At 35.9% G+C, this 14915-nt stretch overlaps 1 protein-coding gene across 2 annotated transcripts in view; it reads left to right on the top strand.

The window, feature by feature from the left end:
- NAA15 (N(alpha)-acetyltransferase 15, NatA auxiliary subunit) overlaps positions 1–14915 on the top strand; it is a 115261-nt gene that overhangs the window by 85021 nt on the left and 15325 nt on the right. The window contains exons 12-15 of one of the 2 annotated variants that reach the window (XM_006872225.1): positions 1420–1572; positions 2177–2305; positions 5500–5713; positions 8342–8535. In XM_006872225.1, coding sequence (XP_006872287.1) covers positions 1420–1572; positions 2177–2305; positions 5500–5713; positions 8342–8535 — 690 coding nt within the window. Of the gene's footprint in view, positions 1–1419; positions 1573–2176; positions 2306–5499; positions 5714–8341; positions 8536–14915 lie in introns of those variants that run through there. The other variant, XM_006872226.1, reaches the window with a different exon arrangement.

Genomic DNA, 14915 nt, shown 5'->3' with positions numbered 1-14915 from the left:
TAAATCTAGTAGTAATACTTTTGGACTATCATCATGTTATATATCATTCTTCAGAGACATAATCTAATGCATGAGGGGCTTCAAAACATTTGTGGAAAATTCCATTATCTGTCAGTTCCATTTTTCTACAAACTTTATGAAGCTTTCTTATATTTGCTATGAAATACATGTTTATATTAACATTGAGTGAAATCAGCACTGGCTTGTTGAACCACAAGTTCAGCAATTCCAACCTACCAGTTGCTCCTTGGAAATTCTATACAGGGTTACAAGTCGGAATCAACTCAATGGCAGCAACATGAACATATATCAGTATATGGTAATGTTAATACAATGACACTGAAGACTCTTAAAATGAATTTTATGTATAACCTTTTGCCTTCTTAGCTCCTGGGAACAGCTTGAGAATCTCTAATTATGTGTTTTAGTATCATCTTAAAATAAAATTGGCTCTTAATAAAAATATAATTTATTAATCAGAGTTTTTCAGAGAGAAATTGTGAATCAGTATTTTATTTAATCAACCAAGTAATGAAATAGGAACTCTGGTAGTGTAGTGGGTTATGTGCTGGGCTGTTAACCACAAGGTTAACAGTTTGAATCTGCCACCTGCTCCACTGGAAAAAGATGAGGCTTTCTGCTCTCATAAAGATTTATAGCCTCAGAAACTTTATACATAGTTGCATGAGTTGAAAATGACACGGTGGCACACAACCACCACCGATCTTTTAAATGCACTTTTCAAAACTTGGTTGTGCTTATCAGTTTGGTTTTACCAGAAGGGTTAGTTAGTTAGGTGCCTGAGAATCAGGAGCATAAGGACATAACCACTAGTGATCCTATTCTGTAATGTTTCTATGCTTCTTTCCTCTGGTATAAAAAGCTGGCCATCCAGTTGTGGTTTTTCAAAAAATATATATTATCATTGAATTATGTTCTGACTAATTTGAAGATCTTGTTCATTTTTTCTTTGATTCAACAATTATTTTTGAGTGCCCGTCACTGTTCTAGGCAGAGGGAATATGTTGTCGTTGTTATGTGCCGTGGAGTCGGTTCTGACTCATAGCGACCCTGTACAGGGTTTCCGAGGCTGTAAATCTTTATGGGAGCAGAAAGCCTCATCTTTCTGCCATGCAACATCTGGTAGTTTCGAACTGCTGACCTCCAGGTTCACAGTCTGATTCCTAAATATAGCTGTAGAAAAAAAGGTTAAATCTTTATTTTCAGGGAACCTGCATTCTGGATGGACAAGTATCAGAACATACATGAGTATTACGTTAGAATGTATGTGTTTACATTGTTTAGCATTTTAAGAACATTTTCCTCTCACCTGTTTTTTGGTAATTGATTAGCAGGTAACACAGCATTCTGATAACACAGTTATACTTAGCAGTTTATTTTACTTTTGTACCCTATCAGCATGCTGGGAATATTAAAGAAGCTGCAAGGTGGATGGATGAGGCTCAGGCCTTGGACACAGCAGACAGATTTATCAACTCCAAGTGTGCAAAATACATGCTAAAAGCCAATTTAATTAAAGAAGCTGAAGAAATGTGCTCAAAGTTTACAAGGGTTTGTATTGCTAGTTTTCTTGTATATGAATAAAAAACATGAGCCGATTCATATTTATTTGTGCTATTTAAATTTCAGGTGGTGCAGGACTTTAATTATATCACCATTTTGGAACAAACTGTAATCAATATTAGTATGAAACAGTGGTTTACTTTTAGGTAGTTATACCAATGGATTTTAAAACATTGGTTTAGTTTTATGTATGTTTAGATGACTTTTTTTTAGGGGTAAAGGAGCTAATTTATTGAACATCTGACACATTTTTTTTAGTATTACTTTTCTTGGTTAATTCTTACCCCAACTTTGTAGGCCTTCAGTTTAATCCTTTGCAGAAGTACATACTTGTTTCTGTGCTTAGAATTATGATTTCAATATCCTCCCCATATTAACTGTTCCTTTTTCCTTTCACATTGTCTTTTAAAAATACAAAATGATTTTGACAGAAATGTTTTACGAATTTAAGAACTGCAATCAATGACATGAAATAAGCTGTGTGTGAATTGTTGAATGGAAAACTGATTTGCTCTGTAAATCTTTACCTATTATACAATATAATAGTGTATTTGGTAAGAAATGGTCTTTAATAAATGTAATTTTCATATAGGAAGGAACATCAGCAGTAGAGAATTTAAATGAAATGCAGTGTATGTGGTTCCAAACAGAGTGTGCCCAGGCTTATAAAGCAATGAATAAATTTGGTGAAGCACTTAAGAAATGTCATGAGATTGAGAGAGTAAGTACCTTATATGTCTAAGTTTCTTTTTTTTTTTTTTTCCTGCTGTCTCATTAAAGGTTTTAGGCAAATCCTATAGTTTTTTTCTATCCTCTTTTAATTCAAAGTTTTTATGTTGTTAGTTGCTATTGAGACCATTCTGATTTATGGTAACTCCATCCATATGTTTAGTGCAGAACTGCACTCCATAAGGTCTTTAAGGCTATGACATTTTGGAAGCAAATCACTGGCTGTTGAAGCACATCTGGATGGGTTTGAACTAACAACCTTTCTAGGACTTAACAATTTCTAGTATTCAGGGATTCCTGATTCAGAGTAGGTTATTTTAAAAGTCAATTTAAAAATCTTTTTCAGTTTTAAAAATGAAAGTATTATAGACTGTATTTTTATCACACTTAGACTTGTGTATTAGATCTTCGAGGATTTATTTTGAAAACTTCATGGAAATTTTGTAACTTGGTTATGATTTTAATGATTTTTGAACCTACTAAATTGGTGCTGTGTGTGTCTTCAGTACAAAGCTCATTATGTAATTTTGAGAGCCTGTTTGTTGATTACTGGTGCCGTGTATCCTTTCAAGAAATTTAAAAATGTTTTTTCACAGTTAAACATTTGTTGTTGTTAAGTGCCATTAAGTCAGTTTCTACTGAATGAAATACTGCCTGCTGGGTCCTTCATCAGCCCCACCTTTGGTGTTATACTTGAGCCCATTGTTGCTGCCATTCTGCCAGTACATCTCATTGGGAGGAGTCCTCTTTGTCTCTGACTCGCCACTCTACCTAGCATGATACTCTTCTCAAGGACCTGGTATCTCTTGATAATATGTCCAAAGTATGAGAGACGAAGTCTTTCCTTCCGTACCTTCAGGGAGCATTCTGGCTGTTGCTCTTCCAAGGCAGACCTGTTGTTCCTTAGGAAGTTCATGGTATTTTAATATTCTCTTCAAGCACCGTAACTCAATTTCATTAATTCTTCTACTGTCTTCCTTATTGATTGTCAAACGGTGACATGCATATCAGAAAATTGAAAATACTATAGCTTGGATCAGGCAGAGCTTAGTCCTCAAACTGACATTTTTGCTCTTGAAGACTTTAAACATATCTTGTGCTGCAGATTTGCCTAGTGCTGTATGTCATTTGATTTCTTGAACACAGCTTCCATGAGTGCAGATAGATAGTGGATCCAAACAATGAAGTCTTTGGCAACTTAAATCATTTTTCCATTTATCATGATGTTATTAATTTATTCAGTGTGAGGATTTCTGTTTTCTCTGCAATGATATATAGTCCATAATGAAGGCTATGTTGTTTGATCTTCATCAGTAAGTATTTTAAGTCCTATTTGTTTTCAGCAAACAAGGTATATCACAGGTTGTTAATGAGTTTTCCTCCATTCCTGATGCCATGCTCGTCTTCATATAATCCAGCTTCTCAGATTAATTGCTCAGCATACATATTGAATAAATATAGTGAAAGAATACAGCACCAGCGTACATGTTTCCTGATTTAAACCATTTAGTGTCTCCTTGTTCTTTTCAAATGACTGCTTCTTGGTGCTTCTGTGTTCAGGTTCCTTGTGAGCACAATCAAGTCTTCTGGAAAACTCATTATTCTCAGTGTTGCCCATAGCTTGTTAGGACCCACAGTCAAAAGCTTTTGCATAGACAATAAAGCATAAGTAAACATATTTCTAGCATCTTCTGTTTTTAGCCAAGATCCATCTGATGTCAGCAGTAAATCTGCCAAGTTGTTCCACATGCTCTGTTTTAGTTTCTGGCAGTTCTCTCTCAATGCATCCTTGCAGCCATTTTTAAATTATCTTCAGCAAAATTTTATTTGCATGTAGTATTAATGATATTGTTCAATGATTTCCACATTTTGTTAGGTCACCTCTTTTGGGAATGGGCACAAATATGGATCTCTTCCATTTCTTTGGCCAGGTAGCTGTCTTCCAAATTTCTTGGCATAGAAGAATGGGTACTTCCAGTACTGCATCAGTTTGTTGAAAGATTTCAGTTTGTATTCTATCCATTCCTGTAGCCTTGTTTTACTTTAGTACCGTCAGAGCAACTTGGGCTTATTCCTTCATTATAATTGATACTTAATCAAATGCTATGTCTTGAAGTGGTTGAACATTTACTGTTTCTTTTTTCACACTCTTTATACCTACTATCTTCTTTTGATGTTTTCTGCATCATTCAGTATTTTGCCCTTCAAAATTGCAAGTTGAGGGTTGATTTTTTTCTTCCATTCTTTCAGCTTGAGAAATGCTAAGTATGTTTTTCCCTTTTGGTTTCTAACGCCTGGTCTTTGCGGATTTCTTTGTAATAGTTGACTTTGTCTTTTCAAACTGCCACCTGAAATTTTCTGTTGAGCTCTTTGACTTCCTGATGTTTTCCATTCACTCTAGCATCTCTGCGCTGGAAAGCAAGTTTCAGAGTCTCTTCTGACATCCACTTTGGTCTCTTCCTTCTTTCTTGTCTTTTTAATGACGTTTTGTTTCTACCTGTATGATGTTTTGATGTCCTATGAGTTTTCTGGTCTTCAATCATTAGTGGCTAATGCATCATCAGTTCCTAAGATGGTCTCTAAATTCAGGTGGGATGTGTTCAAGGTCATATTTTGGCTCTCCTGTACTTGTTTTAATTTTCTTCAGCTTCAGATTCAGCCTGAACATACATAGGAGCAATTCCACATTGTGCCCCTGGCCTTGTTTTGGCTGATGATACCAAGTAAAAGATAGCTCATATAATTTTGTGTTTGCACGTAAGTAGAGAAAACCAGAGCTTAGTAGAAATGTGAAAATTGCTAGTTCCTTAACTTGCTTGTTAATTTATTTCTTTCCTTCATGCCCAGCTGTACATTGCATAGTGATTGTATGTGTATTTCAAAAATTACCAATTCAGCATATTGACAATCCTTTGGGTATGGGGCATAATGTATCAATCTACATTACTGCAATTGTTTAATTTGTCTTAAAAGCTTTGTGTAAGTATGATTAAGAAATAATAATGCAACAAACAATTCAGTGTCTGCTTTATACCATATCCTATGCTAGGTAGTAGCCAATCTTACTTGGTTATTTGGCATGGAACGTATGTAAGAAAATGAGTAATTCTAAGGCTTTGATTTTTATAATATTACATTGCTATAACTTAAATTACCTTAATTTTTAAAAAAAGATACTTTTGTTAGCATTTTATAGAAATCACTGATGACCAGTTTGACTTTCATACATACTGTATGAGGAAGATTACCCTTAGATCTTATGTGGACTTATTAAAACTAGAAGATGTACTTCGACAACATCCATTTTACTTCAAGGCAGCAAGAATTGCTATAGAGATCTATTTGAAGCTTCATGACAACCCTCTTACAGATGAGAATAAAGAACATGAAGCTGATACAGGTATAATATTTCAAGATATGTGATTGTTTACTCTGATACATACAGGCATGTTTTATGTTTTGGTGTAAAATAGCTTATCCTAAGCTTTTTATTAATTGCCTCTTGAGAAGTTGCTGTACATGGTTAGAAAATGATGATCATTGTGAATTTTTCTAAGCAACAAAAGAAAAATAGTGTTTACTTAGGTATTATTTGAATAGGTAAGAATTTTTTAAATATATTATTGTGTGTCACAAGTTTGAATTTCATGAGAAGTTCTACACTTAATGTCTGGTTTATCTGTAGGTTGTTCACTAATAGGAAGAATTTGTCTTGCAGTAATTTTTATTGACTCTTAACAGATCTAGTTTCCTTTTTTTATACTAATTATAGTTAGCTACTAATTAGTAAAATTATGTGAATATTGAAAGCCGGGTTTCATTAAACTAAGTAGTTAGGACAATAAAAATGACCTATGTCCTTTGACTCATTTTTTTCTTATTATAATAGAATATATGGTTCAACTTTGCAAATCTAACCATTTACATATTAGTGACATTAATTGCTTTTACCATGCAACCATTATCACTAACCAATTCCAGACTTTATTAAGCTCAATAAAAACCCATATCCATAAATTAATAGTTCTTCCTTCCATTTCCTCCTTTCATCCATTCTTTGGAATCACTAATAAACAGTGATCTCTTTGCAATTTCTTATTCTAGATATTTTATATAACCATGTAGCATATGCCTTATATATCTGACTTATTTCACTGTGCATATAATGATTTCAAATTCAGTCAGTTGTAGCATATAGCATGTATTAGAACTTATTTTTCTTGCTTCTAAAGGCTGTATACTAGGGCTGGAAGATTCATTTATTTCTCAGGTGACTCATATTTGTGGTTGTTAGTTTCGCGTAAATGAATCTTTCCATAGGATTGTACATTAAAGAAGCAATCCTACTTGTGTGTTGGTTAATACATCCTTCAGCCAACCAGAAGGTCACAAATTGAACCTACTGAAAGATGTGGCACTCTGCTTCTTTAAAGGTTTACAGCCTTTGTACCCCTATGAGCTAGTTCTACTTTGTCTTACAGGGTTCTTATGAGTTGGAGTTGACTTGATGGTAATACATTTGAGAAAACACAGAAGAAACCATAATGCCTTTATTTATTTATTTTTCATTATTACGTCTACATTCTAATTGGTTACAAGTGAGTCATCTGGTATAGCCATTCTGGTAGGAGAATTGAAGAATTTGTGGGCATATTGTAAACTGTTTTCTGGCCCTAGTTGTTACAAAGTGCCATCGAATTGATCCCGACTCATAGTGATCCTGTATAAGATTTCTGAGGAGCAGCTGTTGGGTTTGAACCACCAATCTTGTAGTTCAACCTGTGCTTATTCTAAGCCCCACACCAACACTCCTATTTACACTGTAGATATTCTCTACTTTCTGAAAATTCGCTTTATACCACTTCGCTTTTACAAAAAACCTACTTTGGTACCTACTGACAGTTATCAAAAACAATCAGAAGGTATTTTCACTTTTACAAAAAAAGGCAAATAGCTAAACAAACATTTGTCAGCAAACAGTTGGTTAAAAGGCAGTTCACATCCTCAGCATGAGAGTTAAGTTGCCAAACCTCTTCTTTGTGAACTACACTCATCATCACTATACTATGTAGGTTTTATGTGTTACTTGATATGATTTGGGGGTCTGGAAACACTCAAAACTGTTTCCCATGTAAATAAATGGTAGTTTATGCCATTTTAACTTGCAGAAGGTTTCATTGGAACATTATACTTTCAGATAACTGAAAAAGCTGGTATTTCCACATGCAAAATGTATTCACTCCCCACCCAAAGCCTTATCTCATTACAACTTTGGCTCAAAGTCTAGGATCTTAATGATGACACTGATGCAGGTGCTGAGTGTAGTTTCTTAAGTGCGTTGCTAAAAGTATGCATTTTCCTATAAGGTCTTGTGAGCTAGGTGAGATGAGTTTTTTACCAATCATATGCCCATCATAGAATAGGCACAGGGCAACCAATGTAGGCATTCTTATTTGAAAATGGAAAGAGGTTGAGAATAGAACCAGAGACCCATAAGAGTTGCTGGTTCATATTTGTTCCCAAGTCCAACTGGATACCACTTAGCAGTTCTTTGATGAGGGCTGAAGGCCTAATATAGAGGTAAGTCAGAGAAAGAAAGTGTCTTCTAATATGGAGCTCACAATTTAAAAAATATAGGCGGTATATAAAAGTATTTTTGATAAGTAAAATTAAGGCATAGTGACAGTATAGAGAGGTAAGCTTAAAGAAAGCATAGTTAAGGGAAAACTAAGTCCAAAGCCATGGAGATAAAAAACAGCATATTAAATTTATGAAATTGCAATTTAATATTGCTGGAAGAAAATATATGGTTTACCCTGGATGTGTTTTACGTATATACCTTACCTGGTTCAGAAAATATTTTGAGTAGGTTACTTTGTTCTTTAGTATGGATCCATTGAAAACTAGGTACACAGAAGCCTGTGCAGTATTTTTATGGGAATTTGTATGGAAATAATAAATATTAGTAATAATTGATCATTACTAATTAAGATTAATCTGCCTATAATTTAACACTTAATGCCTACAGCAAATATGTCTGACAAAGAACTAAAGAAGCTACGTAATAAACAGAGAAGAGCTCAAAAGAAAGCCCAGATAGAAGAGGAGAAAAAGAATGCAGAAAAAGAAAAGCAACAGAGAAACCAGAAAAAAAAGAAAGATGATGATGATGAGGAAATCGGAGGTCCAAAGGAAGAACTTATCCCTGAGAAGCTGGCTAAGGTACTTGGCACAATTGTGTAAGACACATTTATATTGTCTGATTTGATTAATTTAATTACAGACTTTAGGACCAAAAGAATTTTTAGTCTCTCTCCACCCCTGCCCCTTCATCTTCTTTCCTTTCTGTTCATATTTGAAAAAAATTGAGTAATGACCATGTCCCACATTAATCTCTAGTGATATGGTATACAAGATAGTCCCCAATTTACACCAATGTTTTATTCTGATTACTCCTTTGTAAGTCAGTTCTGATGTAAGTCAAATACCTCTTTTTTGTTTTCATTGCCTTTTATTTCAGTATCTTTATAAATTTTATCTTTTAACATCTGTTAGTGAGCATTTGACAATGATAATATCAGCAAATTAGATGCTGCAGTATTATATGAAGTACATATTACTAATGATAACAAAAATTGATGCTTGCAAGTATGGTTCATAGTAACTTAAAAACATTATAAGCCAGAACTACCTGTATAAGACATTTTGACTTTCAAGTCATTCTGTTAATGGGTCTGGATCTCAGTTCTGACACTTCAGCTGCATGACCCCTGACTTCCTTGTTTTGTGGTCGCCCGCGTGTCTGCTCATTCTTTACTGACAATCAAGTCCAGCCTTAACGGTCTTGATCTCTTCACACCCTGGGTTGCACCATACAAAAGAGCTCCTACTAAGGATGGTGAATAAAGTTGAGAATGTGAGGGGGGGAAATGGTTTCTTTATCTATAAAATGGGACTAACGATCTCTACTAGGCAGAGAGTTGTGAGGTCCAGTGTCTGTTCAAGTATAAAATGTAAGTTTTTATATCTGGGCTAAATTGAGTTTGTTAAAAATTAATGATTATATGTGGTGTTATTGTTGTTAAGTGCCATCGAGTTGGTTCTGACTCAGTGAGGAACAGCTGATAGGTTTGAACTGATAACTTTGTGGTTTGATGTCTCCCTAAGTCATGCTTTCAATTTGCATTATTTCTTTATTAGCCTATCCCATTTGTTTTAGTTGCTAAATATTTTCCTGAAACAAAAATCTGATTTGCCATTTTTAAGCATTAGACTGAAACTGTTGTAATTTTGCGTTTACAAAACTACGCATCCTCTATGCACGTGATCCTTCATGTCCTTTTCTTCTATCTGCAAATACTTTATGTCTTACAGTTCAATTTTTAGCCTCATTAGTAACAAAGCCTGACCATCTTCCAGTATGGATTGTAGGTGTACCTCTAGCTCATTTGTCTCAGTCACTTTATCTTGTTTCTGGACATGTGCTGATATGGTCATCTGTTTCTGTTTTTTGGGCATATTCAGTAGTTAGCTGTGGCCTTTAATACTTAGATGGGTGTGTGCTTTGGTATTTTTTATGCTTTCTGATTGCTTCCAGGTAGATGTGATCAGGAGATGGGCTTCTCTTTTCACTCTCCTTCCTGAGAAATTTCAAGACGCCACTGTTGGTTGTTACGACATAACTCAGGATTTAATTTTTGGCCTATTTCCTTTTTAGTTTGCCTGTACTGCTCCACAACCCCCGTTCAGGCCTTTTTTCTATTGATAAACAATTCAGGGCTGGCTGTGGCCATTTTGCGCTGCCATTTGGCTTTAAGTGGAAACTCACTTTAAATTTTGAGAAGATCTGTGTGTATGTGTAGTAGAACCCTCTGGGGATGGAGGTGGGGTGTCCACTCTCTCAGGAATTCCCTCTAGTCACCAGAATGGAGGTGTGCAGACAGTGGAGGCCAATGAACAGATACAAAAAAAAAAAAGGCCACACCTTTATCTCCACAGTTCTGTCAGGCATTGTGGCTGCTCTGATCCTTCTCCCCGTTTGGTCTCGCCCAAGATGACCGCTCAGGGAGCAGCTGAGCATCTTGAATTAGAAAGGACTGGATTTCTTATTTCTGTTACAAATTCCACTGGCTGTAAGCCTTTCAACTTTCTAAATATTCCTGTATATGTGGTTCAGAGTTCTGGGACCATCCCCTGAGCCTGCTCAGTCTGGTATTCTGTGTTGGTGATGGAGCTTCTCACTGCACTTCTACCCAATCCTATTAACACTGCTAACAAATAATTTTATACCCTCTTACAACTATCTGAAAGAAGATAATACTATAAACATGTTTACCTGTGCTTTATTGATTATACAAAGGCTTTCTATTATGTGGATCATGACAAGTTATGGACAACACTGCGAAATATGAGTATTCCAGAACACTTTGCTCATGAGGAACCTGTACATAGACCAAAAGGCAATTGTTTGAATAGAACAAGGGAACACTGAATGGTTTAAAATTAGGAAAGGTGTGTGCCAGGATTGTATTATTTCACTATACTTACTCATTCTGTATGCTGAGCAGCTAATTGTAGAAACTGGACTGTATGAAGAAAAACATGGCATCAGGATTGGAGGAAGACTCATTAACAACCTGTAATATGCAGATGATACAGCTTTGCCTGATGAAAGTGAAGAAGACTTAAAATACTTACTGATGAAGGTCAAAAACCACAGCCTTCAGTATGGATTGCATTTCAATGTAAATAAAACAAAAAAATAGTCACCACTGGACCATTAACAACATGCATATAAATGGAGAAAAGATTGAATTTGTCAAAGGCTTCATTTTACTTGGATCAACCATCAGAACTCATGAAAGCAGCAGTCAAATTTAATGATGCGTTGCATTCGGCACATCTGCTGTACAAGACCTCTTTAAAGTGTTGAAGAGCAAAGATGTCAGTTTGAGGACTAAGATGTGCCTGAACCAATCCATGGTATTCTCAGTAACTTCTTTTGCATGTGGAAGTTGGACAGTGAATAAGGATTACTGTAGAATTGATGCAGTTGATTTATGGTAATGGAGGTGAATATTTAAAGTACCATGGACTGCCAAAAGAACAAACAGATCTGTATTGGAAAAAATACACCCAGAATGCTCCGTGGAAGCCAGGATGGCCAGACTTTATATCTCATACTTTGGACATGTTGTCAGGAGGGAATAGTCACTGGAGAAGGATACCATGTTTGATAAAGTGGTGGGTCGGAGAAAAAGAGTGGACTGGTACAGTGGCAGAAGCGATGGGCTCAGGTGTAACAACCATTGTGAGGTTGGCCCAGGACTGGGCAGTGTTTCATTTTGTTGTGCATAAGGTCGCTATGGGTTGGATCTGACTCAGTGGCACCTAACAACAAACAAGGATACTAACTGTTTGGTATTTAGAGTTATTGGAGTCCTGGTGTGTAACTGTAGGATAAGTACTAGACCTCAAAGTCGGCGGTTGGCGGTTCATATTCACCGGCTGTTCCTTCACAACCCTATATATATATATATATTTGTGTGTATAATATATATATATAAGTATTCCAAAATGCTTTGTATTCCAATCAGTTATAGGCTGAAGACGGACTTACAAGCTTTCTATTGTGATGTTTCTGGGTATTCCTTCCCCAGCGTCCTCAAGTGTCTCTTTCACAATGGTAGGCAAAGGAAACCAAGATATAAAAGACAGCCAAGCATCTTAACATTATTCTCCTCTTTTACCCTTTCAAACCATGCCTCAATCCCTGTATCCCAAAGCCCTGTTGTTCCAAGGTTGTGCATACATCATCATTTATCTGATTCATTCTTGCTTTTCTATTTCACCTGTTTTCTGCAAGCCAACTGACTTCAGAATAAATGTTCACACTTTTCAGTGTATTGGGAGTGCCAAATTGCAGCAAGCCATCATAACTAGAGGTGAAATTGTAGACTGTTTTAAAAGGCTGCCTGCCAATTTTAAGTCTATAATCCTTATTTGCTGTTTAGTGATCCTGATGTCAGCATACTTCATGTATTAAATGACAAATTTAATGTTACCAGTTGTTTGTAATACATAAAACTAATGAGCGTATGTTAAAGAGTTATGAAGTTAGCAGTGATTCCAGTTAAGGTGAATAGGAAAATATAGTTAAGTCTGAGGTCTTGAAGGAAGACTAATCACTTGTTTTTGCAACTTACTGTGTGACAATGGTGGTAATGTGTGTCACCGAGATGGTTCTGACTTTTAAAGACCCTATATGGGGTTTCCAGGGATGTAACTCCTTAGGGGAGCAGAAAGCCTCCTCTTTCTCCTATAGAGTGACTGTTAGATTCAAACAGCTGACTGCAGTTAGCAGCTCAGCTTGTAATTGACTATGCTACGAGGACTCCAATTGTTGCTAAGTGCTGTAAAGTCAGTTCTGCCTCATAGTGACCCTGTATAGGGTTTCCAAGAAGCGGCTGATGGGTTTGAACCACCAGCCTTATGGTTAGCAGTCCAGTGCTGATCCTATAGCGACACACCAGGCTTTATGCACTGCTTATTACATGTTTATCTAGCGAGTAAGCTTCTCAGCTGGATTATGTTTTATTTGGATTTTTCTTGTGCCAACACATCTTCCTAATCAAGGCCTATGAGTCCTTGCAGTTCTTCCTGTATATGGTTATAAAGATTTAAACTTTTCTTGCTATGCAAGGAGCATATGCATTGTATTGTATTCCTGTTGTAATATGTGGATTAGATTCCAGATTAGTATATTAGTTTATAAATATAGTAGATAAATAAAACTACTCTTAAAGATGTTTAATTTATTTTAAAAATAATTTATCTTCCTTTACTTCTGTGGTTGAGAATACATAGCAGAACATACTCCTAATCAACAGTTTCTGTATATGTACAGTTCAGTGACTGCCTACATTATTTGAGTTGTACGACCATTGTCACCCTCCTTTTTAGAGTTATTTTCCATTAACCAAACCACTCACTGTGCTTCAAGTTGTCTGCCTAATCTTTTTTGAAAATGCTTACCATTTAGATACTTACCCTGCAGCAAAGTTGTCATCCCATAAGGTATCTTTCTGTTTTGTTTCTTTTCCCCCTTATTATTCTCGTTTATATCCAAGTTTATAGAGCAAATTCATTTTTTCATTCAACAGTTTAGGTATAGATACATTTTGTTTAGTGACATCAGTTATGATCCCCTCAATGTGCCACTTTGTATTCCGGTTCCCCCTTTACATTTGACCTTCTTTCCTGTTCCTTCGTACCTTCTGAGGGTTGTTTCTGGGCAAGTGGTGCCCTTTTAGTCTAGGGTTTACTGTACTGAGAAATATATTTTATAAGTCTTTGTTTTGTTTGGTTGGAAGTTGATCCTCAAAGTTGGGTTCAGTTCCAGGGTGTCTAAAGGCCACACAGTCTTGGGGGTTCCACCAGGTTCTATCAGAAAGTAAGTTTGGTCTTTTTTATGATTTTGAAACTTGTTCTTCTTCTGTCTAACCTTTCAGGTTGCTAGTCAGTTTGATCATGTGTAAATAGATCTTGTAAGCACAATTCTCAAGTGTTTTAAATTGTCCATCAAGTACAATGTACTATGCATGTACAACCTTATACTGCATTACTTATGTACTATACATATACTTAAATTCAAGTCTTTGTGACTTAGTGATAATTTTTTTTTTTTTTAAAGAGAAAGAAGAGTATCCACAATGCTTACAATTCCATCTGACATTCCAGTGAATTAATTTATGCGCCCAACTTAGTATGAGCTGGGAACTATGACTGCTATTTGCTTAGTCCATCTCAGTTCTTGTGTGCCTGTTATATTATGAACATTTTCCTGCGATGGTTGTGATTTTGGTACTTAAGATAGTTTTCATACACATACTGCAAATTAACAACATAGTGTGAGTGGGCGTCAAAAAAATTCATGGAAAAATTCCATTATTTTTCAGTCCTATTTTTCCAGTAACCATCCTGTAATATATACAAACATAGATGTTGTTGTTGTTAAGTACTATCGAGTCGATTCTGACCCATAGCGACTCTGTATAGGGTTTCCAAGGAGCAGCTGGTGAGCTTGAACTACTGATCTTGCAGTTAAAATGACTTTGCTGTCTGACTCATTAGCCCACAGCGCCACACCAGGACTCCTGTATACATAGCTACACACAAAAATAAGGAGTTCTGATAGTGTAGTGGTTACGAATTGGTCTGCGAACCTTAAGGTCAGCCGTTCGAAACTACCAGCGGCTCCGCGGGAGAAAGATGAGGCTTTCTGCTCCCGTAAAGATTTACAGCCTCGGAAACCCTGTACAGGGTTGCTATGGGTTGGAACCGACTCGACGGCACTTAACAACAACAACAACACACAAAAATAAACACATAATTTATCGAATTTTCAAGGTTAGTTCTGACAACATTTTTGTTTGTTTTAAGTACTGATTTTAGAACTTCATTTCTAAATAAGTTGCAATACTACTGTTTATGTGCTATGCCTGTACAACATTATCCTGCATTATTTATGTATAAATGTACAATGTAGTTAGCTGTTGTGACAAAATCTTAACCTATGCAAACACCAGTAAAACTGAGATGAC

This window comes from Chrysochloris asiatica, unplaced genomic scaffold (genome assembly GCF_000296735.1).
Source record: "Chrysochloris asiatica unplaced genomic scaffold, ChrAsi1.0 scaffold00187, whole genome shotgun sequence".
In the NCBI taxonomy this organism is placed as follows: Eukaryota; Metazoa; Chordata; class Mammalia; order Afrosoricida; family Chrysochloridae; genus Chrysochloris; species Chrysochloris asiatica.
This window is presented reverse-complemented; position numbering and strand designations above follow the sequence as displayed.